The following is a 15505-nucleotide window of genomic DNA, read 5'->3' on the forward strand; positions in this document are numbered from 1 at the left end:
CCGCCGTTGCCCGACCTCCCCGGGCCTCCTCCACGTAGTCCTCGGTCCTCGTACAAGAAGCTTCACTTCACAAGAACACTTGCACTCGCGTTACTTTTTCTCGTTCGCGACTCGCGGCGACGCCTGGGTTTTAGCTATCACATCTTCGACGCGTTTCGGCAAAACGCGAGAATCGCGAGAGCTTATTCGCGCACGAAACCGATGCTCCGTTTTCGCGTCGCCGCTTTTCTCGAAGGCCCATTTATCGAAGGACGATGGTGACTTCTCCGCGACGCACTCGGCAGTCGGCCATATTCAAGAATTGGGCACTAACTTCACTCCGTTTCATGTTCGCAACGACAACGACAACGACGAAGAAATCGCGGAGATCGCGGAGATCGCGGAGATCGCGGAGATTCGCGGCCGACGAGATCAATCTCGCGCACGAGATCGCGATTACGATGTCAAAATACGCGACGCGATTGGATTTATACAATAATTAACGACGTAAGACACTAATTAATACTCACTTTCGCGGAGCGGTAACGAGCGCGCGAACGTTGCGCGCGAAGGATACGAAAGTGAACAAGATGGCAGCAGCATTCTAGATTGTGTTCGCAAATCCGTCCGTCAAAGTGCAGAATTTGATCGACCAATCGGAGACCGAGGATCTCTTTGTCCTGATTGGTCAATCGAGCGCTTCACCGGGCTTTAGCTATCACATCGGCTGCGGTCGAGAATACACTACGAATGCTTTGAAACATCATTCTATCTTTGTTCTACATTCCAGAAGAATAAAGATAGAATGATGTCTCAAAGCATTCGTAGTGTATTCTCGACCGCAGCCATCTTCGACGCGTTTCGGTAAAACGCGAGAATCGCGAGACATTATTCGCGCACGAAACCGATGCTCCGTTTTCGCGTCGTCGCTTTTTTCGAAGGCCCATTTATCGAACGACGATGATGACTTACCCGCGACGCACTCAGGAGTCGGCCATATTCAAGAATTGGGCACTAACTTCACTCCGTTTCATGTTCGCAACGACAACGACGAAGAAATCGCGGAGATCGCGGAGATCGCGGAGATTCGCGGCCAACGAGATCAATCTCGCGCACGAGATCGCGGTTACGATGTCAAAATACGCGACGCGATTGGATTTATACAATAATTAACGACGTAAGACACTAATTAATACTCACTTTCGCGGAGCGGTAACGAGCGCGCGAACGTTTATCGCGAAGGATACGAAAGTGAACAAGATGGCAGCAGCATTCTAGATTGTGTTTGCAAATCCGTCCGTCAAAGTGCAGAATTTGACCGACCAATCGGAGACCGAGGATCTCTTTGTCCTGATTGGTCAATCGAGCGCTTCATGGCGCAGATTCGCGGCCGACGAGATCGCGATTGGATTTATACAATAATTAAAATGACGCGTAAGACACTAATTAATACTCACTTTCGCAGATCGACGATGAACGCGTGAATGTTGATCACGAACAATGCGAAAGCGCATCAGATGGCAGCAACATTCTAGATTGCGTTGGAAAATATATTCCCCTAGGGTGAAGCGCTCGATTGACCAATCAGGACAAAGAGATCCTCGGTCTCCGATTGGTCGGTCAAATTCTGCACTTTGACGGACGGATTTGCGAACACAATCTAGAATGCTGCTGCCATCTTGTTCACTTTCGTATCCTTCGCGATAAACGTTCGCGCGCTCGTTACCGCTCCGCGAAAGTGAGTATTAATTAGTGTCTTACGTCGTTAATTATTGTATAAATCCAATCGCGTCGCGTATTTTGACATGGTAATCGCGATCTCGTCGGCCGCGAATCTCCGCGATCTCCGCGATCTCCGCGACTTCTTCGTCGTTGTCGTTGCGAATATTCAATGATGTGAGAAGGCCCTTCTCGATAAATGAGCCTTCGAAAAAAGCGGCGACGCGAAAACGGAGCATCGGTTTCGTGCGCGAATAAGCTCTCGCGATTCTCGCGTTTTGCCGAAACGCGTCGAAGATGTGATAGCTAAAACCCGGGCGTCGCCGCGAGTCGCGAACGAGAAAAAGTAACGCGAGTGCAAGTGTTCTTGTGAAGTGAAGCTTCTTCTACGAGGACTACGAGGGAGGAGGCCCGGGGTGTCGGGCAACGGCGGAGCAACTACATGGTAAAATAATTATTTATTTATTATTAATTAAATATTCTCAATGTAAATAATTATTTTCAAAATATCAATTATTTTAAATTTCATTATATAATTTCCATATATATATATTTTACAGTTTACAATAATTCCGCTGCTGCGCATCGTATCGGTGAGTCTCAATGTTTTTTATTTTAATTTAGGGTAATAATTTATCCGCGGATCGAATAATCGAACGGGATGAAGTTTTATTAAAATATATTACGTGCGCTACAAAATTGATCTATATCTAATTTATATATTATTTATTATGTATAACTATATGTATAATTTTAAATAATTAGATATTTTTGACATATATTAGCATAATATTGACGAATATCTTTCGATCAGAGTTATAACCTGGTTATAACATTCCTAAAGCTACTGCTGCTATCATTCTTTCTCCGCGAGATGGCAGGGGCATTCAATTTTGGATGCTGCAATGAAACTACAACTACAATAATAAATAATAATCGGCAAAGCTCTTATTCTCTCTGCGCGATCTCCGCAGATCGAATAATCGAACGAGATAAAGTTTTATCCAAATCAAAATATATTACGTGCGCTGTTACAAAATTGATCTATATCTAATTTATATATTATTTAATTATGAATGTAATCGCGATCGCACGCGCGAAATTGATCTCGTCAGCCCTCCGATAAGTGAGATAAAATGTGTTATGAAATTTTCATAACAGTTTTAATATAAATAAAAACTCTTTTGCTTTATTAAAATAATGAATCTACGATCGTAGAAAATTAGCACGCACAATTAGCTCGTGCAAAATAGATTCTTTAATTTGTAATTATTTATTTTATTCTTTTATACATTTTCTGTTGAACAGACACACGCGCACACATTTTTTGCTTTCTCTCTCTCTCTTTCTTTCTTTTTAAATATATATTATATTTTCAAAATATATTATATAGGAACAATGAAGAACTTGAAATAGCGAACACACTATATATAAATTTTTAATCGCAAATTTATTGCTAGTATATCAATATATGTATATAATGTTTAAGACGTGAATGATACTTCTTTAGTCGAAATTGAAAGTGTCTGAGGTTCAAGGTTGAATCTGATTCAAGGTTGCTTAAAAAAAAAAAAAATAAATAAATTTCTTTTAATATAATGATCATATATAATATATACTATGATACGACATAATATATAACAATTCATATATTAACACTAAAGTGTGTGACACATATAAGTAAATCATCACACATAACAGTTGCACAATTTTTTCCGTTCAATGCAAATCGCTGTTATATGTACCGTAGTACGAATAAATCTACAGTTTGGATTGTTCTGTGATTATAATATCGCTCTTGCTGGAACTTTGCGTCGACAGATCCAAATTCCGATTATTCTCGTTTTTCTGACAGGCCTTTTTCGCCTGTTCCAAAAGATTCTGAGCCATTTCATTGCCTGTCTTCTCCACCATTTGTTTCAAATAGCCGTCCGGTTTGTCATGCAATAATTCGTATGGACAGCCAAATTCCTGTTTGTATATTATTTATTAGACATATCCATTCTCTCTTTCTCTTTCTGTTGAGAAAGTTTCAAAATTTTCAAAAATATTTTTGTAATATTAAAAGTTTTCTCAGTGAAAGAAGAAATAAAGGTATTAACTTTGTTTACGAGCTAATAATATAATTTTAAAGAAATTATTTCGAAAAATGTGAAAGAAAAGCTTACGAAAATATCAATTTTTTATATTATGTTTATAATTATTTAATTTTATTTCACCGCTTTCTTCTAAGACTCCAATCATGATATAAATTTGAACATTAACTATTTATTTTTGTAATGGTAATTTTTTAAAATTCTTTCTAAATGTATAAGTTGTTTTTTTTAATAAATGTTGCGTAAAACTTTTTTCTAAGATGATTATATGAATGAAGTATTGTACATTTTCTTAATTATCTTTTATAAAATCAATATTTTTTTATCATACTCCCATGCTTTAACATGAAATACGTACCACGATGTATCCCTCTTCCATCACGATGATGCGGTCACTATCAATAATGGTGTTCAAACGATGCGCTACCGTGATGACAGTGCAATCTTTAAAGTTACTTCTTATCGTATTTTGAATTAAGGCATCGGTGCTGGAAACGGAAATACATATTTTAGCATAATCGCAAATACAGAAGAAATAGAGTATTCATTCGATCCAGTGTCTAGATCTTTGCTGAAGATCTGATTCGATTTAAAAACTTTCGATATTGTTAAATTTTCATACTTAATTAAACAAAACTATTTTCTAATAAATTTTTAAGCTGTTTCAAAGGACAATATCTCTAAAAGCATAAGCTTATTTATTACGAACTCGTTAAGAGTCGCTAAAAAATCTATCGAGACTCACTGCGAATCGATGTTGGCCGTAGCCTCGTCGAGGACGAGCAGGCGATTATTTCTCAAGATCGCTCTGGCTAGGCATATGAGCTGCCTTTGACCGACGCTGAAGTTGCGACCACCGTAGAGAACGTTGTGGTCCAGGGAGACTTCGTTTAGCTCGACCAGCCGAAGAACCTCCCACAGCTTCACGTCGTCGTACTGATTGAACGGGTCCAGGTTGTAGCGTAAGCTCTCGGAGAAGAGCACCGGTTCTTGCGGTATGATGGAGATCTTAGAACGCAACTCCCGCAGATCTACCGTGCTCGTGTCTCGATCGTCAATTTCTATTTCGCCCTTCAAACCTTCGTTGAACAGGCGGAAGAGCGCGGAGATTAAAGATGATTTGCCGGCACCAGTTCGTCCCACCACACCGATCTTCCAACCAGGCTCGATGGACACGTTTAGATTCTACGAAATAAAATGAATGAAATATACATACGTACGTGCATTGAATTGCAATACAGCGATTGCTTCACTCACCTTCAAGACAAATGGATCGTTCTCGTTGTACTTTAGGCTGACATCCTTGAACGTTAATCGTCCTTGGGATGGCCACGTAGGCGGAGGAGGTTGGTCCGAGGTAATAGCTGATTCTGCGGGAAGATTTGTATACTGAAAAATTCTTTCCACTGATATCATCAACGAGAAAGTCTCGACCATCTGTTTAACGCCATATTGCATAGCGCCGACCAGGATCAGTGATTGAGAAAGTGTCAGACCTACATCGCCACTAGATATATTGCCTGAAAATTAACGAGAAAAATTTACAAAATGCGAAAATTTGTAGAAGATACTGTTATATATAATAATAGTAATAATCACAAGAATGTCAGAGACATTTCGATTCACTTAACATTCTGTCTCATATGACGTATTTAAATTCGAGACATTAATCGACTTGTGGTTATATTATCTCATCATTTGTTATAATTAATTATTGCCACTAATAATTGATCACACTAGTGGTACAACTACGTAATAAGCTTCTTCTGTAAAATTAATTTCAACAAATGAACAATCTCGATCGATTCTTTAACCGGTATTGCTGATTTATCTTTTTCGCGATGAAAAGAATTTATAATACTCGCGAATTCATATATATTTATTTATAATATCATATATTCTCCTACATTTTGGCTTGAAAAATATATAACATTAATTTAATCTAGTATTTTCCAAAGCCACAAATTGCATAGAAACGAGTGATATTAAATATTCCGAAATTAAAATACCAAAGAGAAGTTACGCACCAGTTTCATCTAACAGTATGAAGGAATAACAAAGAGAGACGATCAACAAGCACGTGATTGTGTCCAGAACGATACCGAAAACAGTTGCGCATGCCAAAAGTTGATACCACGCACCGCTGTGAGTATTCTGCAACACGTCGAATTCTTTTCGCATTATCTTTTCGATGGTGGCACCGTGGCTTCTGATCGTCGGCAACCCATTCAACGTGGCGTTTATGTGTGAATACAACGGGCTCGTGGCTGAAAACCAAGTCATATCGAACATAAATGCTTCGTACATCTGTTCCAAAAACGTTCAGAATTCAGATACATTAATATTTAATGAAATTTAAAGATTCTAAATCTAAATCATGAAAGTTATGTGAGAACTTGAAATTTAAGCTCGATGATTTAAGAATTTGAGAAAATCGAGAGAAATCTAAGAAAAATAAAATGCTCTTTTGTTTTAATGAATGGAAATTTGTCTGAATACTTACCTATTCCTTCGAGACGTTTGATGCCTTGAGCGGTTCTGAGATAAAATTTTATTATAAAAGAACATAAAATAGCCACTGTCATTATCGGTATTAACATCCATCGATTAAGTATGATATCCATGATTAATATAGCGACTACAACGCTGTTCATCTGAAGCGCTTCTAACATTACTTTGGGTAGCAGTTCGTCTATCGTGCCAATGTCCTTTGAAAATCTATTTAATATTCGTCCTAAAATAAATCTATATAAGTTATATCTCTAAACGATATCTAAGGAAAAAAAATCATGGAAATATAAAAGTTATAAAATATATATAATTTGATTTTAAGGAGTAAAATTATTATATATAAAATAATTATTTTAATTATTGTAATTTCTTGTAATGCTGCAGATATACGATTCAAAATTTCTTTTTGTCAATCATCATATTTAATTCTAGCCCAGATAGAGAATCATTATAAAAATCATTTCTCTCTTATTAGCCTATCTCTCTCCCGAAATTATATTTTTATATCAGAGGCTTCTATTATACATAAGACTCATTATAATATTGATGATGCTCGTAAAATTTAAAAGGAAATATTTCTATATTTAAAAGGAAATATTTCTGTCTTTTGATTTTCAAATTCAATAATAATCCAAATTGTAAAATTATCATCTCTCTTATCTGACACATTTTTTTTTGTTTATATCATTCTTCTTTATTCATTTCATCGTTGCACTTACCGGAAGGGTTGGTATGGAAGAAGGACATGCGCGCCTGCAATAGATTGGAAAACATAGTGTTGTGTAGATTGATACTGGCGTTCATGCAGATCTTCATAAAGAGGAAACTGCGAACCAGCATAGTGAGGGTGCAAGTGAGAATGCAGAATGTGTAAACGTATATAGCGTCTATGGTGCTGATCAAACCGTCTGAATTCAGCGTGAAGATCGACCCCAGGAAGCTGTCGTTGCTCATGGACATGTATTGTTTATTTTGTTTGGCGTCGAAGGTGCCTTCATTTTGCCTGAGCTCTTCTAGATTGGTCCAGTATGAAACCCAGTAATCATTGCCAGTGGTAGCGACCTGGCTGATGATGAAAAACAGCAGTAGCATAAATAGAATAAAGTAGTTGCCGCCGTAACGGAAATATTTTCTGTAAACTTTGCCGGATACCCAACCACTCATCATCGCTTCACCTTCCTGATTGTTTTTCGTGTAATCCGAATCGATGATGTCCGAATGCTACGCAGAAAAATATTCGTTTAAATAATTTTGCAAAGACGAATTATAGTTAATAAAAGCGGTCGCGCGCAAAATTATAAATCGTAAATGCTTTAGATTTCTTAGACATTTTTATTATAATGTTTTAATGCACAAAAAATATATATTAAACATCTTCCGTAATTAATATAGCTGTGTGAAAATATTATACTTTTAATTATTTAATTGATATTAGGAGTCAGTGTTTGTTTAACAAGAACAATACCAAAATATAATGAGACAACAAACGATTGTCTTACAATGGAACTTGCAATCGATAATAACGAAGGACGTTTGAATATCGTGTTATTCATTGAAGAAGACATTTCCGAAATTCTTTTCGCGTTTTCCTCTTTCTTTTGCGCTTCACGGCTTGTCGCTAAGTTATCCATCATCTCAATGAAATCTTTATTTGATTCTACCAGTTCTTTATAGCTTCCTTGCATCTTTATGAAGCCCTTTTTCGCAAAAAAAGAAAAAAGTTAAACAGATTTTGTAAAAAAATTTAACCGGCAACATAATCTTATAGTAAAGAAAGATCGAAAAATGCTGATTCAGAAATATTAACTTGACACTCACTCGATCCAACACAATAATATGGTCCGCACGTTTTAGGAATTGCAATTGGTGGGTGACGAGAATCGTCGTCTTTCCGCAGAGATACTCGGTGATACATTTCTTGTACAGATGTTTGGCGACATGGGTGTCCACCGCGCTCAAAGGATCGTCGAGCAAATAAAGATCCGCTTGTCTGTAGACCGCCCTCGCGAGATTGATTCGTGCCCTTTGACCTCCGGAGAGGGACACACCCCTGTCACCGGTTATCGTCATATCGCTCTGCGGAAACTGTTGGAAGTCCTTAATCAATGCGCACACTTTTGTCACCTGAAATCAGAAGAAGTTCTAGATCTTATCAATGATCTCTTTAATGATTGAAAGGTTTAAGAAAAATCTAAAAGAAATATGTATGAAGATATAGTTTCATCACCTCAGTGTATCTGACTCTGTCGAAGGATTGGCCAAACAATATGTTGTCCCTCACGGTGCCCCCGAAGAGCCAAGGTTCTTGGCTAGCATAGGAGATGCGCAGATTTGGGTTGTCCATAAGATGACCGCTAAGCATTTTACTAGGGAAAACATTTTTCGACGAATCTTGCGTAAAAACCACGGAGCCTGCACCGGGATACAGCTCTTTCAGCAGCAGATGAAGCATAGAGGACTTGCCAGAGCCCACTGGACCGACCAGGGCGCACAATTTGCCCGGTTCAATAATCGCTGAAACGTTGCACAATGTCGGTGGCAGTTGACCGTTGGTCCAATTTGCTGAGACACGATAAAGCTTCACGCAAACTGGACGATTTGAATATGATGCTTGCTCGGAAGTTTTATTGTTGGAGATGTTTATTTGATTATTCGTAGCAATCGCTTTGCTTAATTTTTTATCTTTAGATTGCAAATGCGACGTTTCCTCGAGACATTCCATATTCACTTCGTCCATTAATAAAAGATCCTGCGTGTTGAAGACTTTGTTAGTCATTAAGCAAATATATAAGGGCGAAAAATAAAAGAATCAATTTAGCGCAATTTGAAACGCGATAACACACATGATGACGCACCTCCAATCGATTCATAGACACCATCGCTTCACCTAACATTATGAGAGCTTGCGGGAAGTACAAGGCCGCGGTGAGTTGAAGAATGTTGTAATATGTCGTCAGAACATAAGTAACATCAGCGCTCAGATTATTTCCCGATAATACGAATGCCGTTAAGGTAAAATAAAGAAGAAGCCTCTCGGTAAACACCATAATGGCCAAATATGCAGCCTTCACGTATGACGAAAATTTAATCTTCTTGATTTCTAGCGCTCTCGTTATCGATACAATCTTGCTGAATGGTTTTTCCCAGGCATACATTTTTATCACCTGAAAAAAAATGAGAGTGTGTGAAAATTTTTGACAAAATCTATAAAAAAAGTCTTTTATAAAATTTTAAATTTGTAAAATTTATTTAAAACTGTAAGGAGAATTAATACATTTATCCGAACAGTCGTTTAAAAATAAAATAGATATTTTAGAGATATACCTGTATCCCGGCTATTAGCTCGTTCATCACCTGCACTCGTCGATCAGTCAATAGCGCGATCTTGGCTCTAATGTCATGGCTTAGCAAACTGAAGGTTCCCTGAATCGGTAAGCTGATAATCAACAGTAATCCGATGCCAACGAAAGCTGAGACACCGACTTTAAGCCACATTATGTATCCCACGATTATGATCTGGAAAATAGAGAAAAATTAGTAATTTCAACATGTAATTCTATATAATAAGATAATGTTCAGGAAGATAATAGAAAATACACCGAAAAATATGCTATATTTTTATAACATAAATTTACATTTTATTCTCATTTGTATACGGAATTAAGTGAGATAAGTGTATATAAATAAAAATAAATGTATACGTTTTTTTAAAATATAGCAAGTGAATCAAATTTATTAATAAAAAGAATTAATTACTTTAAGAAATTCTAATTAAGAGAAATATAATTACAAGATATACTTTGACGAGGTTTACTTTTTTCTCTCAATATTTTACATACAAACACTTTTTGCTAAACGAAACGTTACCTGAAAAGGCATAATCCATATATAATTCAGAAATATTGTTAATAGATCGAAACGATTGACATCGTTGCTGAGAAGATTCACAATCTGTCCAGCACCGGTTTGGCTTAAAGATGTTTGATTTAACCGCAATGTCTGCAATCATTTTCAAAAAGATTAGAGAATTTATTAATTGACATAAGTAACTGTATCTCATGAATACTATATAAATCAAGATTTTCTATTTTCATGCTGTTGATCTCTTTTTTTTCTCAAATAACATTATATAAACGCATGAATTAGTTACTATTTATGAATTTGAGTCATTTATTTAAAAAATTGGACTATCATTAAATTTAGTTTAAAATTTTACTTTAATTTATAAGTAATAATTATTTTTTTAATTTTTAAATTATTTAATATATTATAATATCGTTTGCAAATAATGTAGACTTGCAATTAAAAAACAGAAAATAATGAGACATTTTTATTGCGACCTATAAAATTTCTTTTTTTTTTCTCAGTTAGTATTTTTTTCTACTCGCGCAGTTTGTTGTAGTTTGCAAAACAAATACGTTTAAAAAAAGAATACACATCATTCCTTCATACATATTCGCAGGATTTCAGCATTTAACGTATGAACGTTACCGATAAAAGTTGCAAGATGCATTTTAATGCAGAAAATAATATGTAGATGTTAACAATTGCTGCACCATTGTTCTCAATGACTTTGCATTTACGTACTACGAGAATTTGCAAAGTCAAAGAGATTCCAACAAGACAGTGTGTAGGCGTTCGAAAATCAATCAAGACAAAATATTACTGATGAATGACTGATAAAAACGTTTTAATGTATAATTATGTGAATTATAAATTAAAACAGCACATTTTATAGATAATTACAATTTTTAATAAAAAGTACATATGTTTATTACATACATATGTGTGTGCGTGCTGTGTATATAAGTCAAACATGTCAAACACGCGGCCTGCCTACAAAAACTATGGCCCACCGACACTTATTGAAAATCTTTTGAAGAAACAGGATTTGAAAAAATAGGTCTTTTGAAAAAAATAAGTCTTTAAAAAAAATTACTAATAAATTAATCACATGTTAATAATTAGTTTTACTATTACTATATATATGCTAACCGCATTATTGAGAGGTAAAATATATATTATAATAATGCGTTCTCGCGTCTTGATCTTATTAATTTTTTTCTATATTTTTAAATACGTTCTTTTATTTTTTAAAGGATTTTAATCATTAATTACGAAAATTTATTTCTTCTTAATTTTAGAGTCGGATATATTGTTAAGTTATGTCACGTGTTTATATTTTCTATTATCGAACGGAGGATCATTTTATAAATATTCTCTTATAAATTCAATGTCAGCAGAGCAACTCACTTCTTTGAAAACTGAAGAAAATTAAATTAATTTTTCCAACAGTAAAATTAATTTCTTTCAATTTTACAAAAATTTCGTTACATCAATGATTTATCGAATTTTTTAAAGAATTTTTTAGAAATATGTTACGCAAGTTATAATGAAAATCGCAAAATATAATCGGAATTGATCTACACGCTATTTTTATTTAGAGAGAACAGATTATCTTTTTATAACAATAAAACAACATCTTTTTAAAACTCTTAAATCGTTCTAAATCGTTAAAGACTTAAAAATTATTTGTAACATTACCTTCCTGTAGACGAGGGAACTGCAGGCAACGCGTAATCTCATGCCGATTTGTTGCGACATTAGCATGGTGTGATTTGCCAACAGAGAGTTAAGGAAAGTAAGAATAATTAAACAAGCGATATAAATCATTGTCTCGTTTTTCTGGTCCGTCGAGCTGGATTTCCTGCTAAAGTAGCTGATGATCCACCCCTGCAGAATCGGTATGAAAGTGCGAAATATGCATGCCTAAAAACAAGGACGCGCATTGCAATTAATGTTCCATTGCGTATTTGTATTTATATAAATTTTTAATGTGTAATCTTTTATTAATCTAGAAAGAGAGAAAAAATCTAACTCGACAAATATTTTCTTGTTAGGAGATTTAAGGGGATATGCGACGCAACATTTTTTTTCTTATTTATTTCCTCTCTCTTTCAATACGGAAGCTATTGCATATCAAAAACAGTAATATATTAAGACGAACGATACATGACGTTTGATTGCAATTGACTTTTTCATTTTACATAACTCGCAGAGCTCGTATTGCTATTATTCGGTGCATTTTTTCTTATCAATGTCTTACCTGGCTAAATAAGTAGATTCCGATACTAAGATATGGCAACCAAAAAGCGCGGAAAAGCGCCTTGTATAGCCTTGGACGAGCATTACTCTTCAACGACACTTTCTGCCCGTCTTTGTTTACAGTATATTCCAATTTCTTTAGCTTCTCCAATTCGCGATTCCAGTATCTAAACAAATGCAATAAAATGTTAGGCATTCAAGCTTTAAAATAATTCAGGAATAGGGAGTTTTGCGGCAAGTAAGTCAGTTAAAAAATGTTTTTGTAATTGTTTTCGTACCTTAAAGTTTTAGATATAAAATGTATAATATTAAATCTTAAGTAAAAGTCTTATGAATTTTGTAAAGTCTTTAATACTTTTGAGGAATCTGCAATAATTCTGTTAAAGAGAAAAATTTCTTTACCCTTAAAAAAAGATATGATAATATAATCATTTCGGAAAATTGATACAATCAATTCGAAAAATTGTTTACGCTGTTTACGAAACATTATTGTATCTTATAATAAAATAGAGGTGATTAACCACGTAATGTTGCTACATAATCGATCTCAGAAAACGTGTTTATCATAATTTATAATAGCTTGACTTGACTTTTGTTAATTTACGAATCATGATTCATGATTTTAAAGTTATTAATTCAAGATAAAAAAGTTTGTAAGATTATTCTTTTTCTAACGCATGTTTTGCACATGCTTTTAATAAAAAAAGAAAATACTCACTTTTCAAGATGATTTGTCACTTTTTCAGACTCATCTTCTTTCAAAGGTTGATAAATGTCAGATTCCTCCAAATCAGTCTTCGCACCTTTTAAAAATATGTCTAGCGTCCACCTGTACGCACATCGCAAAACAATAAGACGTAATTACATAAATTTTACTTTAAGATAAAATATGTAATGTAAAGATAATTACATAAAGCTCTGGAAAAAAATTTCGTATAAATATTTCAAAAGAAATTTATACACATATGTAGGTATAATACACATGATGTATATTTTATGTAAAAAAATATGCTCCACATAATTAAATTTATTCCTATTTTAGACTAAAATATATATATATTTGAAGAAGATAAATAATAAAAATTTGAAATTCCTTCTATAAGTGATGACAATTATACGAGAAATCAAAAACTTTTGAAATATATATTTTGCGGATACGTTAAACACATCAATTACAAATTTATTTCAAGCTTGACAATATTTTTATAATAGATATACATACAAAATATAGTGTCTAAACAATTCTTTTATCGAAATCGAAATAAGTTTAACTCTACTATAGTTAATTAATAAATATCCCATAATAATACATATATTATTTCATCATTGACTTTAACACTCGATTAGTTGCAGTTTTCTTAAAATGTATATAGGAAAAAAACATAAATTATTTTTAATACAAGGACAATGCGATATGATAATATGTACCGGTTTATATATTCAGTTTAAAAAGCTACAATTTAAAATATCACACATAAGAATAGTTCATTACGGTAAACTGTAGAACTGTAAAACGTGTGCAAAAAAAATGATAAAGATATGACTAAACACAATTATATCTACACACACAATCCTTCTGATTTTTTATATTTGCGAAACCCATATTATATCATTTTCTATTGATGTAATATAAAATGTATTGTAAAGTGTAAAATCGTCTATTTTAGACGACTTATAATTCGCGACAAAATTCAAGATAAAATTTTATTTATAATTTTATGTGTTACATATCCTAAATTAGAAATCCTAATGTATATCCCACTCATGTATATTCTGATATATTTTGTGTGCATTTACATACTTGTATCAAATATACATTAAATTTTTAATAAAATTTTGTTCTAATATATTTATTGTAAATTATAGATTATCTAAAATAAACTTAATATGTTTATAAAATAGAAAGTAAATAATATAACATTACATAATCGACAATATATTCTTTACTAAGAAAAAAAAGATTCCATTTAAAAAAAAGAACAAAGATTTTTATTTTGTTTAAAATGATAAAATTATGCGTTATCTCAACAGAATAATAATATTCTTTCTGAAAACAAAAAATACTTTTTTTTAAAACAAGAATTTATCTTTTTAAAGAATGAAATAAGAAAGTTTTTTGTCCATTATCATTTTCTTTTTTCCTTAATAAATCCTTCTTATAAATCTTCTTTATTATAAACTTTTCTTTTCTAGTAGGCAGTAAAATTTTTAGAATAAAATATCTCACATTTTTTTTTGCTAAAAATGTATTCGAAATGTTATATTAAATGTATACGAACCAGAGAAAGATCCGACTAAAGATATTCGCAGTCTCCTTAGGATTCTGCTTCATGCAAGTTGCGTCTTTATTCATATTCTTACACTATCAAAAACCTTAAAATTTCGAATATCTTACAAGACTCGTCAATGCTTTATACTGTCGAGAAAAAATTAGAATAATTAACATTCTTTCGTTAACTTTCTTCACTGGTCTTCGAGACTTACTTTTCGAACGTCAACCCTTTACTAAAATTATTGGCCGCGTTCAGCAGAACAACTGCTGAGTTGTCGTCTTATCAACACTCTATGTATTAATTTGTTTTAGAAGTAGAGGTTCTAAAATTAAGAGCCAATCACGTTCGATTGCTACTAAGCAATTTGTTCTGCTGAACACTGCCACAGCTGTTTCGCTGCTTTTCATATTATCTTCAGGTATCACTGATAACGATACTCGTGTATAAGAATGCAAATTGTCATCGTTGTATAAACATGGCTTTGTAACACGTGTATATTTCTTTTTTTTCTAGAGCTGATTTCTGTAAAAGATATTTTCTTAAACCAAAAGTGTTTTTGGATTAAATTTTTATGACTTATATTTTTTTCAATTTTTTTTATATTTTAACTTTTGTAAGAAAAATATATAAGTTTAAATAATTTTTCATTCTCATAATTGATTTCTTTGCTTTAATTGATTGTATTTCTTTGTATAATTTTTTTTAAAAAAGACAAATTTGAACAATAGAAAGAACACAATAGAATAGTAAATAATAGAACAGTAAAATAAAGCTTCTTTATGAAACGCTCTTTTGACTTTATTAAACACTTAATTTCGTAAA

At 33.5% G+C, this 15505-nt stretch overlaps 1 protein-coding gene across 4 annotated transcripts; it reads right to left on the minus strand.

The window, feature by feature from the left end:
* Positions 1 to 2374: 2374 nt before the first annotated feature.
* Positions 2375 to 15047, minus strand: LOC145945227 (ATP-binding cassette sub-family C member 4). 4 transcript variants are annotated; one of them, XM_083054095.1, is made up of 18 exons: positions 14895 to 15047; positions 14690 to 14826; positions 13129 to 13239; positions 12412 to 12577; positions 11850 to 12074; positions 10173 to 10304; positions 9630 to 9821; positions 9161 to 9469; positions 8533 to 9054; positions 8124 to 8429; positions 7805 to 8002; positions 7025 to 7526; positions 6298 to 6528; positions 5822 to 6061; positions 5052 to 5314; positions 4540 to 4979; positions 4153 to 4282; positions 2376 to 3669 (listed from the first exon to the last, which is right to left on the minus strand). In XM_083054095.1, the coding sequence occupies exons 2-18, from the start codon at positions 14761 to 14763 to the stop codon at positions 3460 to 3462; spliced, it is 4251 nt and encodes a 1416-aa protein (XP_082910221.1). In that variant the 5' UTR covers positions 14764 to 14826; positions 14895 to 15047; the 3' UTR covers positions 2376 to 3459. The 4 variants fall into 4 exon arrangements, with proteins under 4 accessions (XP_082910222.1, XP_082910224.1, XP_082910221.1 ...); XM_083054096.1 differs by having other exon boundaries at positions 2375 to 3669; positions 5936 to 6061; positions 14690 to 15040; XM_083054094.1 differs by having other exon boundaries at positions 14690 to 15039.
* Between the last annotated feature and the right edge of the window lie 458 nt (positions 15048 to 15505).

Source organism: Prenolepis imparis, unplaced genomic scaffold (genome assembly GCF_030444845.1).
Source record: "Prenolepis imparis isolate NDT839.2.m4 unplaced genomic scaffold, iyPreImpa1.0 SCAF_14, whole genome shotgun sequence".
NCBI classification, from domain to species: domain Eukaryota; kingdom Metazoa; phylum Arthropoda; class Insecta; order Hymenoptera; family Formicidae; genus Prenolepis; species Prenolepis imparis.